General features: G+C 54.3%; 1 protein-coding gene across 1 annotated transcript; it reads right to left on the reverse strand.

The window, feature by feature from the left end:
• Positions 1-3746: 3746 nt before the first annotated feature.
• On the reverse strand, positions 3747-15413 carry ARFGAP2 (ARF GTPase activating protein 2; the record flags this gene model as incomplete). The annotated part of the gene is made up of 16 exons (XM_080690742.1): positions 15330-15413; positions 15083-15201; positions 14453-14525; positions 13921-14052; positions 13761-13841; positions 12378-12459; positions 12064-12120; positions 11429-11470; positions 11013-11065; positions 10437-10573; positions 10234-10365; positions 5669-5797; positions 5455-5589; positions 4253-4379; positions 4018-4111; positions 3747-3913 (listed from the first exon to the last, which is right to left on the reverse strand). The coding sequence occupies exons 1-16, from the start codon at positions 15399-15401 to the stop codon at positions 3747-3749; spliced, it is 1632 nt and encodes a 543-aa protein (XP_080546868.1). The 5' UTR covers positions 15402-15413.
• Positions 15414-16120: the final 707 nt, after the last annotated feature.

Here is a 16120-nt window from a genome sequence, read left to right on the forward strand (position 1 = left end):
GGGGCTAATGGGCCCTGCCTGTGCCCTGCACTTTGCGCCCACCCCAGCCCGGCACCCCCACCTACCACTTCTCCACGCCTTGCTGTGCTGCCCTCTGCTGGCGAAATGCCGAATAACAGCCCCAGCCAAAGACCCATTCAGTGATCAGTCAGGTCAAGCAATGACCCTAGAAACTTAATAGCCCGCTCTCCCTGGCTCTGTCAGCCCTTGGACTTTTGTCAGGCCTCAGACCTACACTCTTCCAAGGCCACTTCGTCACTGGGAAGGGGACCTGGCCTTCGCCCTTTGTCGACAGTCCTAGTCTCTTAAGGGCAGTCTCTTTGCAACCAGCCTCTGCTCATGCTCTGACCAGGGTCATCTCACAGCAGCCACTGCAGGGAGGACAGGAACAGCTATGCAGGTCCTTGTGCACTCAAGGGTGACACCTACCAGCAAGTCCTGGGAGGACAGAACCTCTGTGGCCTTCTACTGAAGGAATCAGCCACTAGCCACGATTGGGAGAAGGGTGGGCAAGAAGACAACTTTGCTTTCAAAGTCGGCTTCAAGTCTCCTGTCTAATAGCTAAATCTGTGAAATCAATAAAGTCCCTTGTGTCTGATAAGCAGTGAGTCTAAAAGCACTAGGCAGGTGGGGGGGAGGGAAAGGGCGAGATTGGCTTTGAGTGCTTTTCTGGCACAATGGAGGTGGGGCTGGTGGGGCTGGTGGGCCACAGGGGCTGGCATCCTGCACAGGAGAGTAGCCACTCAGGAGTGCACACAGCTGGAGGGGCATTCAGGAAGAGCTCAGAGGCCAGGTTCCTGGCCACAGGAGGTCGACACTGCAGCCTTTACCCAGGAAGTCACTGTTTGGACAAGCTCAGGGTCAGGGCAGGGGGATGCAGCTATGAACAGCAGGCCCGAGATGTGTAGGTTCCCAGGAGTGGAAGAGGTAAGGCCGATGGTCTGCACCTTCCTTGAAGGTGGTGGGTGGGGGAGGAAGGCTCCAGAAAGTAAAACCCACCCAGGTGCCAAGCAAAGCAGGCTGCCTTCTAAAGCTGGCATCCCCACCGCTGGGCACATGGTTTCCTGGGCTGCTCTCAGCCCAGTTACTGCACAATGTCAACAGGCTCCCAGAGCCATGCGGTTCCCGACAGACCTGGGAGCCAGTCCTACAGCAGCTCCTGCCAAATCCTGCCGTGCCAGAAGCACAGGCCGTAGACCATGCAGCTCACCCCGCGAGAGTCAGCTCTACAGACTCGGGATGGGGGCCAGAAATCCACATTTTTCATAAACACTCCAGACGATTCCACCGCCAGAGCCACAGTGGAAATCTCTGGCCTATGACCCCCTGGCTCCCTCAGCCTTTATAACTACACTGACAAGTCCTAAGGGACTCGTCACAGATACTTCAGGAACCACTGAGGAAAGGGATGGCCACACCAAGGGCTTATACAAACACATCTGCCCTTGAGATTTAAAGGGGTCCCATGTAAACCTGAATATTGTGTATGGTAGCAGGGATCAAACCCAGGGGTGTTCTGCCTTTGAGCTACGCCCCCAGCCATTGTTGTTGTTTTGAAACAGGGTCTAACTTGCTGAGGGCTGACTTTGAACCTGCAATCCTCCTGTTTCAGCTTCCCAAGTACTGGGATTACAGGCATGCACCACCACACCCAGATGCTTTTTTACGGGTCTAGGGATGGAACCCAGGGGCATTTGACCTCCGAGCTACACCCCCTGCCCTATTTTTTATTCTTTATTTTGAAAAAGGGTCTCACTAAGAGGGCCTCACTAAGTAGCTGAGGCTGTCAGAGAACCACGATCCTCCTGTCTCAGCCTCCTGAATGCTGGGATTACAAGCATGTGCCACCACGTCTGGCCCCAGCTGAAATATTTTAACACTTGTGTGTGTGGTCCTGGGGACTGAAGTATTTTTTAACTCCATAAAACAGGTCCTGTCGAGTGCCGCCTGCTGGCCCTCGGTCATAGGCTCTGCCAATGAGCTAAAGGGCCAACTAACACCAGCTCTTTCCTCCGCGTGCAACAGGGTGGTGAGGTGGAGGCTGCACCGGACTGCTCGGCAGCACAGGGGCAAGGAGCCAGGGGCCTTTGGCTTTCAGAGAAGAGACAAGCTGGAGGCCCTGGAGAGAGTGCCCTCGGCTTCAGCAAGGACACCCGACCCGTATCGGTGGGAGCCCAGAGAGTGAGCAGGGGCCACACGGGCAGGGAGGCACACTGCGGACACTCCTTCGCTGACCCTTAGGCCCCGTGGGGGCTTTATTTTGACACCACTTTGTTTCAATACAAACAGTCCTGAAAGAAAGTCATGTCCCTCTGCGGAAGGGGAGCGGGGAGAGTGGTCTGTGTTGCTTGGGAGCCCAGCCTGGACACACAGGCAGGCGAAGACGGCACCAAGGATGGATGACACAGTGCGCGGCCCAGCTGCAAGGCGAGGCCTGCAGGCCCCTCCCGTGCTGGCTGGTGGGGTGCTCCGGCTCCCTGGCCCAGGGTGACGCAGAGGAAGAAAGCTGAGCCCAAGGAGCCTGCTTCTGGTTCTCGTGTCCTCAGCATCCTAGGCCAGTAGCACACTCACAGCATCCAGTCAGGATACAGGGCAGATGAGACCGGCCATAGGCACCAACCAGGAGAGGAAGGGACAAGTCCCAGGTACAGACGGAGGGGCCTGCGACCCAGTGACGGAGGGGAAGGGCTTGAGACATCTAGCAGTCAGTGGTACACGGGTCACTCCAGTGGATCCCAAACAAAACCTTTAGGTACCAGGTCGTTTCTAGCCCTTAGGAGGGCCCAGAGGCGCTTGCCCTCTCCTGTCCTCAGGGGGCCGCCACTGGCAGCAGCGACCACAGTGGTGAACCAGAACCTCTCCTGGGGCTGGTCTACGGCAGAAGTCTTTTCTAAGGCCTCCAGCTGGTTCCAGAGGACAAGCTCCAGACCACTTAAAAGGATCCTAGAACCCAGTAAGGTCTTACACCTTCACTTTCCAGCTTGGGGAAGGGCTGGACCAAGAGTGAGCAGCCCAGAGGGAATGCCCTCGCTCACTCCAGGGCAGAAGGCCAGGCGAGCAGCAGCTTTGGGCGGGACGGAAGGACACTAGCATGGAGGAGGGTGTGAGGGGAGCGGGGCAGGGGTCAATCCACAGGCCGGGGACAAGGGCTGGTGCCGTTCCCTCGCCGAGGTCCTCCAAAGCCACCCCGCTTCACACCAACAAAGTAACAATCCTCCCCAGCGTCCAAAAGGCAGGCACCCGGCCCGGGAATCACGGGGTTCTCGTCTCTGACACCACCACAGGCCTGAGCCTGGCGTCGGGATCAGTAGGAACCGTATCGATCCTGGGGCAGGAGAAAACAGTCAGTCAGAGCCAAGGCTGCAGCCGCTCTCAGCACACCGTAAGGGGCCCCATGGCCGCAGTGAGCACAGGCCACTGAGCAACGGAGCCCTGACGCCTCACAGGGGCCGGAGGACAGCTGACGAGACCAGGACTGCCCCGCCTGGTACAGAGATAGGAGGACGCAAGCTGCCAAGCCAAGAAAAGAAGACGCTCTCTGGGCTGCCAGCCGCTACCCAGCAGCAGTGCCTGCGTGTGGTACTGGGGACTGAACATGAGCCTTCGGCCTTTAAGCTTCAACCCCAGCCCTATTTTATTTTTTTATTTTGAAACAGGATCTAAGTTGCAGAGGCTGGCCTTGAACCTGCAATCCTGTTTCAGCCTCCCAAGTACTGAGATTACAGGCATGTGCCACCATGCGTGGCTCACACTATTTTGTGGGCCCTTCCCCAGGCCTCGCAGCCCAGCCTCACCTGCAAAGAATTCATGACACCATTGGCCAGCACAGCCATCTTGCCTGCCACAGACTTGACACCCTGCTTAAACTGGGCAATGTCAGCTGTAGGGAGCACATTCCCCAGAGACACACTTCCTGTAAAAGCAAGGGAAGGGGTGACCCGGAGCCTGCAGAAAGCCCTTCCCAGCAAACAGGCTCAGAGGCTTCGCCTGGTGCCCACCACCCTACTGGGGCCCTACCTGCTCCAGAAGCTCCATCCATGTCCCCAAAGAGGTCTGAAGAGCTAATAGCGCTGCTGCCTGAGAGCTGCTGCAGCCGAGACCTGGCTTCATACTGTGTTGAAGAAAAGGAAAGGCCCAGAGATCATTCGGCCACTGATGTGAGAACCCTGCAGTGCTAGGCCGCAGGCGGAGGCAGGGAGGTAGCACCCGTCCTCTGTGCTGCGCCAGCCCCAGGGCAGGCAGCTCCACTCACCTCAGTGTCCACCTCCCGCCCAAAGAACATGTCAGATGAAATGGCTTTGGCTCCTGCAAACTTCTGCCGTGCTTCACTGGACTCGAGGCCCGCGCTCCGGCTCTCCACCTCCCTCCGGTTTGTGGCTCTGAGGGGTGGGTGTGGAATACCGCTGACTCTCCCATTCCCATCAGAAGCAGAGTACAGAGATTTTTTTTTTTAAGCACCAGCAGCCTCCTGGCCATGGCTCATCTTGCCCAGTTCTGTCTGCGGTTCTGGGACTGAGGGGCCATGTCCCTGGTGAGAGGCCGCCACAGGGAGACTAGGAGGCCCCTCCTTCCCCTCCAGGGAAGCAAAGGTGCAGAGCCTAAGTTACCCACGCTAAGCAGGGTAGAAATAGCTTCTGAGGGGCCCAAGCTTTGGCCCCAAAGCCCTGTGGTTTCTTCAGGGTACAAAAGCCACCCTGTCACTGCTCCCAACTCCAGGTCAATCTGCCTAACACTGGGGTAACCACAAGTCTGCTTGCCTGAACTTACACCCAACTCTCATGTCTTAACAGTACCCCCTTTTACTCTCTGAAGCACCTTAACGTGGTGCAAAAGTGCGGGGTCACTCCTACCTGAGCACTGCGTACAGGGGCTTTACGAGTTTCGTCATGATGAATCATTCTGGTGACCCTGTGAGCTAGTTATTAACGTCTCCATTTTACAAATAGGTGATCTGCACACAAATTACCAATAAAATATTGCCCAGATTAAGATGGAAAAGGCTTTTAAAAATAAATAGGGGTTTGGGAGGATAGCTGAGTAGTAGAGCGCTGGTCTTGCATGCGCCGGGCTCTGGGTTAAATCCCCAGCACCACAGTCAATCAGTAAGATGGGGCCCATCTTAGCCTTTGAAAGGGATGTCAGGACTGAGGCATATACAACCAGGCCCCTCCAGAGAAACAGATCCCAGGCAAAAGAGGCCCCGAGCCCTCCAAGCTAATGCACAGTGCAAACCAAAGCCAGATCCCCACGCAGCCTACGGAGGCAGCCACTCGCCACGTGTGCCTGTGGACACTGAATCAAGTTAAATGACATTAAAAAGTCAGCTGCTCCAGCTACATTTGTAGGGTGCAACAGCCACCAAGCCAGTGGCCACTGTACTAGACGGCACAGACACAGAACACTTCCGTTACTGCAGAAAGCTCTACCACACGGAGCTCCCCCAGCCCACTCTACCTTTCTGAAATGGGCCGGATACTGGAGACGGTCACTTCTGGCTCCTTCTCCTCTACCCTGTCCATACCCCAGGCAGCATCTGTTTCCCAGCGCGAACCAAAAGTTTCACCCAAGGAAAAGGGGTTGTCCTTGTACCTGGGAAAACAGCAGGGTGGCTCAGAGAAGCCCGATGAGGACCCTGGGAGCCAAGTCTGCACCCCAGCAACAGCCTTACTTTGGGGGTCCAGACGCAAACGTTCCAACATCGTCGAACAAGTCGAGCTGCGAGCGGGAGGACTTTGCACTCACTGGAGTCTCCTGCTCGATCACCTGCATCTCCGACAGCACCGAGTGGGAGACAGAGCTGTGCAGGAAAAGGAAGCAGGCATGAGGCCGGGGGCAGGCATCAGCGTCGCAGCACGAGAATAGCCACCCAGAACCTCTCCCTGCCACTCCTGGCAGGGTGCTAGGCACTGTGCGACTTGGGAACACCCAGCAAGTGTCTACACATCAGCGCTGTTTCTTCAAAGAGCTTCTCTGGCCAGCGGTTGGTTTCCTGTTACCATTTTTCTTTTTTTTTTTTGGTGGTACTGGGGTTCCTGGAAGCCCTTCTACCTCCGGGCTACACTCCCAGACCTATTTTATGTTTTTATTTGGAAACAGGGTCTCTTAAGCCAGCGAGGCTGGCTTCAAATCTGCGCGATCCTCCTGTCTCCGCCTCCCAAGCGCGGGGATTACAAGCGTGCGCCACCAGGCCCGGCTTCTGTTACCATTTTAGTAACGCATCAGATGGGAGTGCTTTCGTCCTGAGCCAGGGCTCCTCACCTTGCTGCTGATCATCAGTGGATCCCTCACTGAGATGTGCAGGTGCAGAGGATGGGATGCCCAGAACAGATAAGTGAGTCTGAGGCATCAAAGGATGAATTCCTAATAATCCAACCCTTCTTTAAAAAAATAGAGAAGCCAGGCGTGGTGCCGCACACTTGTAGTCCCAGTGCTTGTGAGGCTGAGACAGGAGTCCTGATCACACAGGTTCAAACCCAGCCTCAGCTACTTAGTGAGGCTCTCATCAACTTAGTACAAAATAGGTCTGGGAGTATAGTCCGGAGGTAGAAAAGCCCCTGGGTTCCACCCTCAGTACCAAAAAAAAAAAAAAAACAAAACAGAGTGCTGGGTGTGAAGGTGCACACTCCCAATACTTGGGGGGCTGAAACGGCAGGATCACAGGTTGGAGGACAGCATCAGCAACTTCAGTGAGGCCCTCCACAACTGAAGTGAGAGACTGGTTCAAAATAAAAAATAACTTGGGAGGCGGAGACAGGAAGATTCTCAGGTTCAAGGACAACCTCAGCAAGTAGTGAAACTCCCATCAACCTAGCAAGACCCTGTTTCAAAATAAAAATAAAAATAGGGCTGGGGGCCAGCTGTGGTGGTGTATGCTTGTAATCCCAGTACTTGGGAGGCTGAGACAGGAGGATCACAGATTCATGGCTAGCCTCAGCAATTTAATGAAACCATGTTTCAAAATAAAAATAGGAACCAGGTGTGGTGGGCATGCTTGTAATCCCAGCATTCAGGAGGCTGAAACAGGAGGATCACGGTTCGCGGCCAGCCTCAGCTACTTAATGAGGCCCTCTGCAACTTAATGAGACCCTGTTTCAAAATAAAAGAATAAAAAATAGGGTAGGGGGTGTAACTCGGAGGTTGAATGCCTTTGGGTTCCATCCCCAGACCTGCAATAAATAAATAAATAAATAAATAAATAAATAAATAATATAAATAAAATAAAAATAGGGCCAGGGGTATAGCTAGGAGGTAAAATGCTCTGGGTTCAACACCCAGCACCAAAAAAAAAAAAAAGGGGGGGGGGGCCTGGGGTATAGCTTGGAGGTAGAATGGCCCTGGGCTCAAACTCCAGAACTACAAAAAAAAATTTTAAGCCATAAGTAAATAGGGTATAGCCCAGAGGCAAAATGCCCCTGGGTTCAATCCCCAGTAGTCCTTTCCACCCCAGAAAGAAAGTGTGAAGGCAAAGGGGGATACATGTGCTGGGCATGACAGCACAGTCCTAAAATTCCAGCAACTCAGGAGGCTGAGGCAGGATGATCATGAATTTATGCCAGCCTGGCCAACTTAGGGAGAGACTGTCTCAAAATAAAAAATACGGAAGGGGCTATATCTCAATATTAGAATACCCCAGAGATCAATCCCCAGTACAGCAAAAAATAATTAAGGATGAGAGCATCTGCCAGCACCGAGCCTAGCCCACACAGGACAAGCTGGGTGCGCCGCACTCCCACGGAGGAGGGCCGAGTGAGGCAAAGGGTAGGGCTCTTGATGCCTCGTTCCTCTGTCAGGCTCCACGGAGGCGACCTCAGGATGGTTTATATAAACTAGAAACTGTCTCCAGCTTCATTGAGAATGGTGACACATGCCTGTAATCCCAGGGCTTGGGAGGCCTAGACAGGAGGATCACAGGTTCAAGGCTAGCCTCACCTACTTAGTGACATCTTGTTTCAAAATAAAAGGGGAGCCGGGCATGGTGGCGTATGCTTGGAATCCCCGTGCTTGGGAGGCTGAGACAGGAGGATCGTGCAGGTTTGATGCCAGACTCAGCTACTTAGGCTCTCAGCAACTCAGTGAGACCCTGTTTCCAAATAAAATATAAAACAGGTCTGGGAGTGTAGGCCAGAGGTAGAAAGCCCCTGGGTTCCATCCCCAGTACCACAATAAATAAATAAATAAATAAATAAATAAATAAATAAATAAATGAATGGGCTGAGGATGCAGCTCAGAGGAAGAATGCCCCTGGGTTCAATCTGCAGCACCGAAAAGGAGAACATATATCCACAAGTGTGTCATTCAGTGAAACCCAAGCAGTGGCTGAGCACAGAGCCGATAGTGGCGCACACTTGTAATCCCAGTATTTGGGAGGTGGCGACAGGAGGATCGCAGGTTTGAGGCCTCAGCAACTAGTGGGGCTTTCATCAACCTAGCAAGACCCTGTTTCAAAATAAAAATAAGGCAAGGGGCATTAATTTGAAGGTAGAATACACCCTGGGCTCAATCCTCCACACACACACAAAATGAAAAAAAATAGAAAATCCAAGGAGTGAATATTTTGCAAGAGGACTTGAAACAGGGTGGACTAGGTTTAAATTAGAGATTCTGTCACATTACAAAAAGGAGAAAACGGGGTTGGGGGTCTAGCCCAGTGGCAGAGCACTTGCCTAGCATGCTAAAGGCCCAAGGCTCAATCCAACAATAGGTGAGAGATAAACACACACACACAACATACACAGCAGCCAGGAAGCTTCAGAGCTTTTAACCCAGCCAGTCCTCTGCGACCAAAATAAGGGAAGGGAGGGGTCCCCAGCCCTTTTCAGGATTAAAATCCTTTGTTTCAGTGATTAGCTCTGATTATACTAGCAGCACACAGACTGAAAGGGAGTAACTTAATACAACCAGTATGTTTTGAAAGATTAAGTTAGAATGCCAGCCTTATCTCCTCCAGAGAAGCAGAGCGTAGTATCTAACAGTACTGAATTTGGGGTCAGTTTTACATTCAAATTCTACTTCTGCCAGCTACTAAGTTTGCAGGCTTTGGGAAAGTTGCTTAATTACTCTTGAGTTTCAATTTCCTCATCTGGACAAAGGGGATAGTACTATCACATACATCTGGTGTCCTCATCATAACAAATGCACACCTCCTCAAAAGCAGCAGCCAGCTGGGCCTGGTGGCACAGCCCTGTAACCCAAGCACTTGGGAGGCTGAGGCAGGAGGATCCGTTTCAATGTCAGCCTTAGCAACTTAGTGAGACCCTCGCTCAGAGGCAGAATGTCCTTGGGTTCAATCCCAGTGTAGCCACCACTTAACACAAGCTAACTGCTACCAGGATTGTTAGCCTTGGCACTATCAAATTCTGATTTTTAGCCGGCATGGTGGCACACACTTGTAATCCCAGTGCTTGGGAGGCAGAGACAGGAGGATCACAGGCTGGTGACCAGCCTCAGCTACTTAGGCCCTCCACAACTCAGGAGGACCATTTCAGATAAAGAATAAAAAATAGGGCTGGGGACATAGCTTGGAGGTAGAATCCCCCTGGGTTCAATCTGTAGTCACACACACACACACACACACACACACACACACACATACACACCTGATTTCTTTCTTTCTTTTTTTTTTTTTGGTGGTACTGGGGGTGGAACCCAGAGGCTTTCTTTTTTTCTTTTTTTTTTTTTGGTCCCACACCTGCTTTCTAAGAGATAAAAATCTATTACGGTAACCTCCATTTGTTAACTCACAATGTGGCACAAAATGCATGGGCAGAGCTAGTCTGCTTTTGTTAAAACCACAGCAATGCAAACCCAGTGGTTGTGAAGCAGAAAGGATACTGCCCAACCTCAGCAAGGATACTGCCCGTATCTTGAGTGTGAAAGTGTCCAACCGCACCCGTGGCATTTAATGGGCAGGGTCTAGAGATGCTAAAAGCCCTGCAGTTCTCAAGCAGGTCTTGGAAAATAACACCCAAGAGGGCCTCACATCTTCATGAATAACACTGCCCTCGTCTCCCACACACACCAAAGCAGCACCTGCTCCATCTGTTGCATGATCCCACTCATGCAACACATACTCATCGGGCATGTGTGTACTCCAACAAGCGCTCTAGCAGGTGCTTTAAGACAACAAACAAATGACCTGTCCCCCTCAGAAGAACTACGCACGGAACCCTGAACACCCTGCACTGGTTCCCAGAAAAGCACTGGAATTTCCCTGCCAGCCGGGCTGAGCCTCACCTGCGGGATACCAAGCCCATGCCCAGCCTCTCCGCCTGCTCGCGCTTCTTCCCTTCTAGATTCTGCAGCTTCTTCTCTTCCTTCTTCCGATCAATCTGGAGCTCCTGGTAGGCCAGACGCATGGAGGCCACCCTGAGGGAATGGACAGGTCAGAGGCTGGCGCCGACGCTTCCCACCACCGACCCCACGGGGCCGACACTCACACAGACTCCTCCGCCTGCTTCTTGGCGTCGGCCGCCTGCTGCTCCCGCAGCTTCTCCGCCACCTGGGCCTGCCGCTCGATCTCGCTGAAGCTCTGACTGCTCACCTTCTGGGCACCTAGGCCTTTCTTGGCACCCAGCTGGGGAGAGAACCATGTGACACGGGGCCCTGCCAACCAGGCTCCGCGGCTGCCTCCCAGGCATCCGCTCTCTGGCCACACCCCCAAGGAGGGGTCCTTGAAGTCCAGGGTCGGATACAGAAGCACAGCGAGCAGAGCACGGCTGTGAGAACGGTGGTTCTGCCTCAGCTGTGGCACCCAGGGCCTCCAGCAGAGGCCTTGGAGGAGGAGGACAGGGTCAACGCTGCCCAGGGTCTTGGCACACTGCTTTGAACTAGACAGGCACAGTCCCACGAGCTCCCAACAGGAGCCCCTACAAGATGGACATCTCTCACGGATGAGGTTCAGAAATGTTAAGCACCTTTGCCGAAGCTGCACAGCTAGCACGTGGTAAGGCCAAGGGGTGAGCCCAGGCAGTCTGGCGCCCACCCACTCCAGCTCACCGCCCCTCCCCACCTACCCCCTTCTTAGCTGCCGCTGGCTTCTTCTTGCCAATAATGGAGCTTTTCAGTTCTGTGTGAGAGAGAGGGTAGGCATGAGCTAGGATAAAACAAAGTCTCAGGCAGAGACTCAGTCCACACCATGCAGCTTCCTGGCAAGAGCGTCTTAGAAAGAGCAACTCTGGGGAGGGGAGGGGAGGGGAGGGGAGGCTGCCACCACTAGTTGCAACCAAGGGTGCCCAAGCCACAGACAGACAAGGTTAGGGAGCTCCCAGCTCCCAGCAGGACGCAGCAGGGGCCTGGACCTGAGGCACCACAGTCCCTGTGCCCAGTAAAGACTGTTAGGCAGGGGCAGATGCCAAGTGCTAGTCTCAGCTCCCAGAGCAGGGAGCTAGTGTGCGAGGGGCCAGGCTCCCCAGGCAGCTGTGCTGGTTACCTCTGGCCGGAGGGGCCCCTTTAGCTGACAGATACATGGACTCTGGAGGAGAAACAGACTGTGGCTAACAAGGGTACACCCCAGAGTCTCCATACAGCTCCCAAGCCCAGAAGCCGGTACGTAGTCTGCGCTGGACAAGCTATGCCAGCCATCTCACGGGATAGCTGGACAGTCACTGCTGGCTGCCTGCCCCAACCCCCAAGAGCCAACAGAACCAAAGTCAGCAAAAGGATTGTTTGTTCTAACCAAGTTTGAAGGCCACCAAAGAAAGAACAGAAAAGAGCTGAAAGACAGGCCAGGAACTGGCTTTGAAGGGACAATGTCGCCCCAGCCTTCAGCAGCTCAGAGATGTCCCCCATCCCCATGACACAGGCCAGCTCCGCCTGACACCGGGCATAGGTGTGCAGTCTCATGCCGGCCTCCCCACACCCTGGCTAGATCCAGCCCCACACACTCAGACGCAGCCCACCCAGGCTTGCTGACCCAGAGGGCCCAGCTCTGGAGTCAATGTTGGGGCCACGACTACAATCACAGTCCCCACCCCAGGGAGGTCAGATACTCAGTCTCCTGAGATCTGGGGAGAACACTTGATGCCCACCCTCTCCAGCCACCCACAGCCCAGCTGGCATACTGACCCAGAGGAGCTTTGGGTGAGGTGCTAAGCAGGTCGGTGTTGGGGCCAAACTCCGGCTCTGTGGATGCAATGACAGGAATCAGGTATGAGGCTCCTCCCATCCTGCAGCCTCCCTTTAGGGGACATGACAGGGCAGGGGCCACTGGTTTTCCTCGGTTTGCCACCAAGATAAAGCCCACCGTTTCCTCCAGAGGACTGAAATGAATCCCATCCTACCCAGGGATAAAGGAAGCCCCCACACACTCCTATTCCCCTGGCAGCCTCGAGTCCTTTCCCAGGACCAAGACATCTGGTTGGAATCTGGGCTGAACTCACGTGCCAGGCCACTGCTCTCTGCAGACGGGGCCGGCTGCTGGGTGCCTGAAGGCTCGGTGGCTGGCATGTCCCAGGCAGGGGGCTGAAAAGGAGGCCAGATCACAGAAGCCTCGGTGAGATGCTCCTGCTGGCAAGGAGTGCCGAGAACCTGCCAGTGCCTTGTGGTACGCGGCCTTACTCCCGGCTCATGAGGAATGCAGACTAGAGGTTAGCAAGTTAGAGTTGCTATTTACCACTGAAAATAGATGCAGGAAACCAGCAGCCCCCTACCCTCCACTGTGTTTATGGCCAAACACATTCCCCTAATAGAAAAACAACAATTAAGAGCCGGGTGTGGTGGTACACATCTGTAATCCGAGTACTTGGGAGGCTGAGACAAGACCATCACCAGTTCAAGGACAGCCTCAGCAAGTAGTAAGACTCTCATTAGCCTAGCGAGACCCTGTTTCAAAATAAAAACAAAATAGGGCTGGAGGAGTAGCTCAGAGGTAGAATGCCTCTGGGTTCAATCCCAGTACAAAAGAATAATAAAAACTATTATGCGCTTACCATGTGCCAGACATAAATTGTCATAAAAATTTTAACATGTCCTATAAGGTAGCTACATTCCCATTTTAGAAACTGGGGTTTTCATGGGATAAGGGATTTGGCCACATCACAGAAATGCCAAGTAGAAAAGCAGGGATAAAGCCAGGCATGGTGGCGCACACTTGTAATCCCCGCGCTTGGGAGGCTGAGAAAGGAGGATCGCGCAGGTTCGAAGCCAGCCTCAGCTGCTTAGTGAGGCTCTCAGCAACTTAGTGAGATTCTATTTCCAAATAAAGTATAAAATAGGTCTGGGAGTATAGCCTGGAGGTAGAAAAGTCCCGGGGTTCCACAAGAAAGAAAGAAAGAATGAAAGAAAGAAAGAAAGAAGAAAAGGAAAGAAAAGAGAAAAGCAAAGCAAAGCAGGGATAGAAACTTAAGAGTTCAACCCTGGCACCCAGGGCCAACATGCCTTCCTCACTGGCATGGCTCATAGAGGAGGGAATCCTTCTGTTATCCCCAACCACAGTGCCTTTCTTACAAGGGAAAAAAATCTAGGAAAGTTGTTTGAGCCCAAGAGCTCTTAAGCCTTCGAGCAACTTCTCCTCCCCACCCCACCTTCCCAGTTGTCAGGGCTCCATTCCTGAGGAGGATGCCACGGCCCTCCTCCTTAGAGAAGGGAAGAGCTGGGCCTTCCCAGCAGGCAGCAGTCCACCAGCTCAGTAGACCCCAGAGGAACTGTTTGAGGTATCACACCAAGGCAGAAATTAAATCCATGCCATGATCAAAGAAGACCTCGGCCTTGGCAAAGTCAACCACTTGTCAGGAACAACTGGGAATATGCCCTGGGGTACTCACTTGAGTGTGTTCTGTGAAGAAATCAGAGTCCTTCTTCTCTGGGGACTGACTAGGAGCACTGCCCATACTGTCTATCCAAAGCTGGAAGGGAGACAGCAGGTGAAACTCAGGGCTCTGAGCACCCTCCCCCACCCCACCCCACAGCCAGCCAGGTGCTTACATCAGTACCATGCTTAGCCAGGGCCGCACTCCCCAGCTGCCGGATCTTCTCCCGGTACATCTGGGCAGCTCGGCTATTGTATTTGGTGTTGGCATCGTTGGCCGTGCACCCGTGTTGGCGGAAAAAGGCTGTCTAGAAAGCAAAAAGAAGACTGCAGTGTGCTACAGGTGAATCTCAAAGCAAAGTGCCAGCCACAGGAGACACCTCCTTATAACAGCCTGGTTATTATTGATCCAGAATGACACGCTGGCACCAGGAGAACTTCGTAGAGGCAAATTCCTCTGAAATTCCTGCAAAAAATACCTCGCCACCTCCCGTCTTCAGTGAACTGAAAGAAACCCAGCCGTCGTCCAACCCCACCTAAGGACAGCAAGCTACAGCCACTCTAGCCACCTTCTATCCAGGTAGGCCAACAAGAATTCAATGACTGTGGAGGCCCCAGCTCTCCAGCCTTTTCCCAAGAACATCTACCTAGTTTAGTTTGTACCCAGGCAAAAGAATGGGGAGTGGGAGGAGGTCAAAGGAGCTTTACCGCATTGGCATTTCCGCCGACTTGCATACACCTCAGCTGGAACCAGTTCCAGTTGGAATCCAACTCAGTAGACCTGTGTACAAGGTCTGTGTGTCACTTACCAGCAGAAACCAGGAGACCTGCTTTCCAGGCAGGCCCACACCTGTCATTTGGCATCTGACTTCTGTAGGGGCTAATATTAGTCACTGCCCCACTTCCTCCACTCTGCCCTTTGCTATTCATTTACCCTTCCGAAGGGTACTCGTTATTCACCTGGACCCAAGAGGAAGTCGCGTTCTCAGGCATGAAAGCTTGGCTTTAGCTTTCCTCTTAAGCACGGTCACGGCCTCACTAGAGACACACTGTGCCAATCTATCTGCAACAGCAAGGTCAAGCTTCGACATTTCCCCCTAAAGTAATGCTCAGCCTCAAGTGTGACCGTGAGAAAAGACGGCGGATTTTACAGACCGGGAGACCTACCACTTATGGTGGTAAGGGGCCCCAACAGACGGTCCCTCGACCTCAGGAGGCTGCCAGACCCCCGGGCCCGGGGATTCCAAACACCCGACCCGAGTGTCAAAGTCGAGGCGGCCACTCTCGGGGCTGACGCGCAGCCCTGGAGGAAGCGCAGCATCCGCGCGCAGAACCCACCTGATGAAGCTGAGATGGACGCCCAGGGAGCGGTGCACCCCGGAGCAGTCAATACACAGGAAAACACCGTACGTGATGCTGGCCCAACTCGGACTCTTGGCGCCGCAGTCGAAACAGGCCTGAGTGCAAGAGGCGAGAAGCGAATGGTCAGGGGCCCGAGTCGAGGCCGGGCGCTGACACCCCAAGAAAACCGCCCCGTCCCTCCCGCCCGCCCGCGCCAGACCCCGCGCCCCTCCTGCCCGCGCACCCTGTTAGTTGGGATTGCACGAAGCCTCTTAAAAAGGGTCTGGATCTCAGTCTTGCTCGGCTCCGGCGCCATTTTCTCTCCTTCCCAGACACAACCGCGACCGACCGGCGGCGGCGCGGGCCAATCGGCGGCTGGGGAGGCGGGGAGCCCCGCAGGCCTCCGCGGCGCCCGCGCCCAGGGGTCGGTGACTCGGCCGGATCTGGACCAATCAGCAGCCGGCGGAGCGTGCGCGACGTCACAGCCGAGCTCGCCGCGGCCGCGTCGACTCTCGCGGCCAATCCGCTGCCGGGTGGACGACGGCTCGCGGGCGGGCCAAACCTCCTCGCGCGCGCCCCCGCCCCGGCCGGCCGGCGCCCGCAGCCCTGACCTGGGCCCGATCACGAGTAATGATTAACAGCGCTCCCAGGCTCTCCCGCTCCCACCGGCCCGAACGGGCACACCGGTGGCTGGGCTCCCGCTCAGTTCACAACCCAGCCCCCAGCCTGGCCGCTTACGCAAGCCCGCTGGCTCGTCCCTTCCGGCCAGGTTAGCGTCCCAAGTTCCAGGGCAGGCACCAGATGAGCGCTTGCCGCGCCCAACCTCGGCCCCTGAGCAAACGCCGGGCCCACAGATCCACCCAGTGCCCCCTTCCAGGTGCCAGGGTGGGGTATCAAAAAGATGCACACAACACCTGCCAGGTGCTTTTTTGAAGGATCAAGTTTAATACACACTAGAACAAATCACAAAAGACAGTGCTGCGAACCCAGAACTATACTCACCCCAAACCCACCCCAGGAACCCCAAAACAGACC

This window comes from Muscardinus avellanarius (assembly GCF_963383645.1).
Source record: "Muscardinus avellanarius genome assembly, chromosome: 1".
NCBI classification, from domain to species: domain Eukaryota; kingdom Metazoa; phylum Chordata; class Mammalia; order Rodentia; family Gliridae; genus Muscardinus; species Muscardinus avellanarius.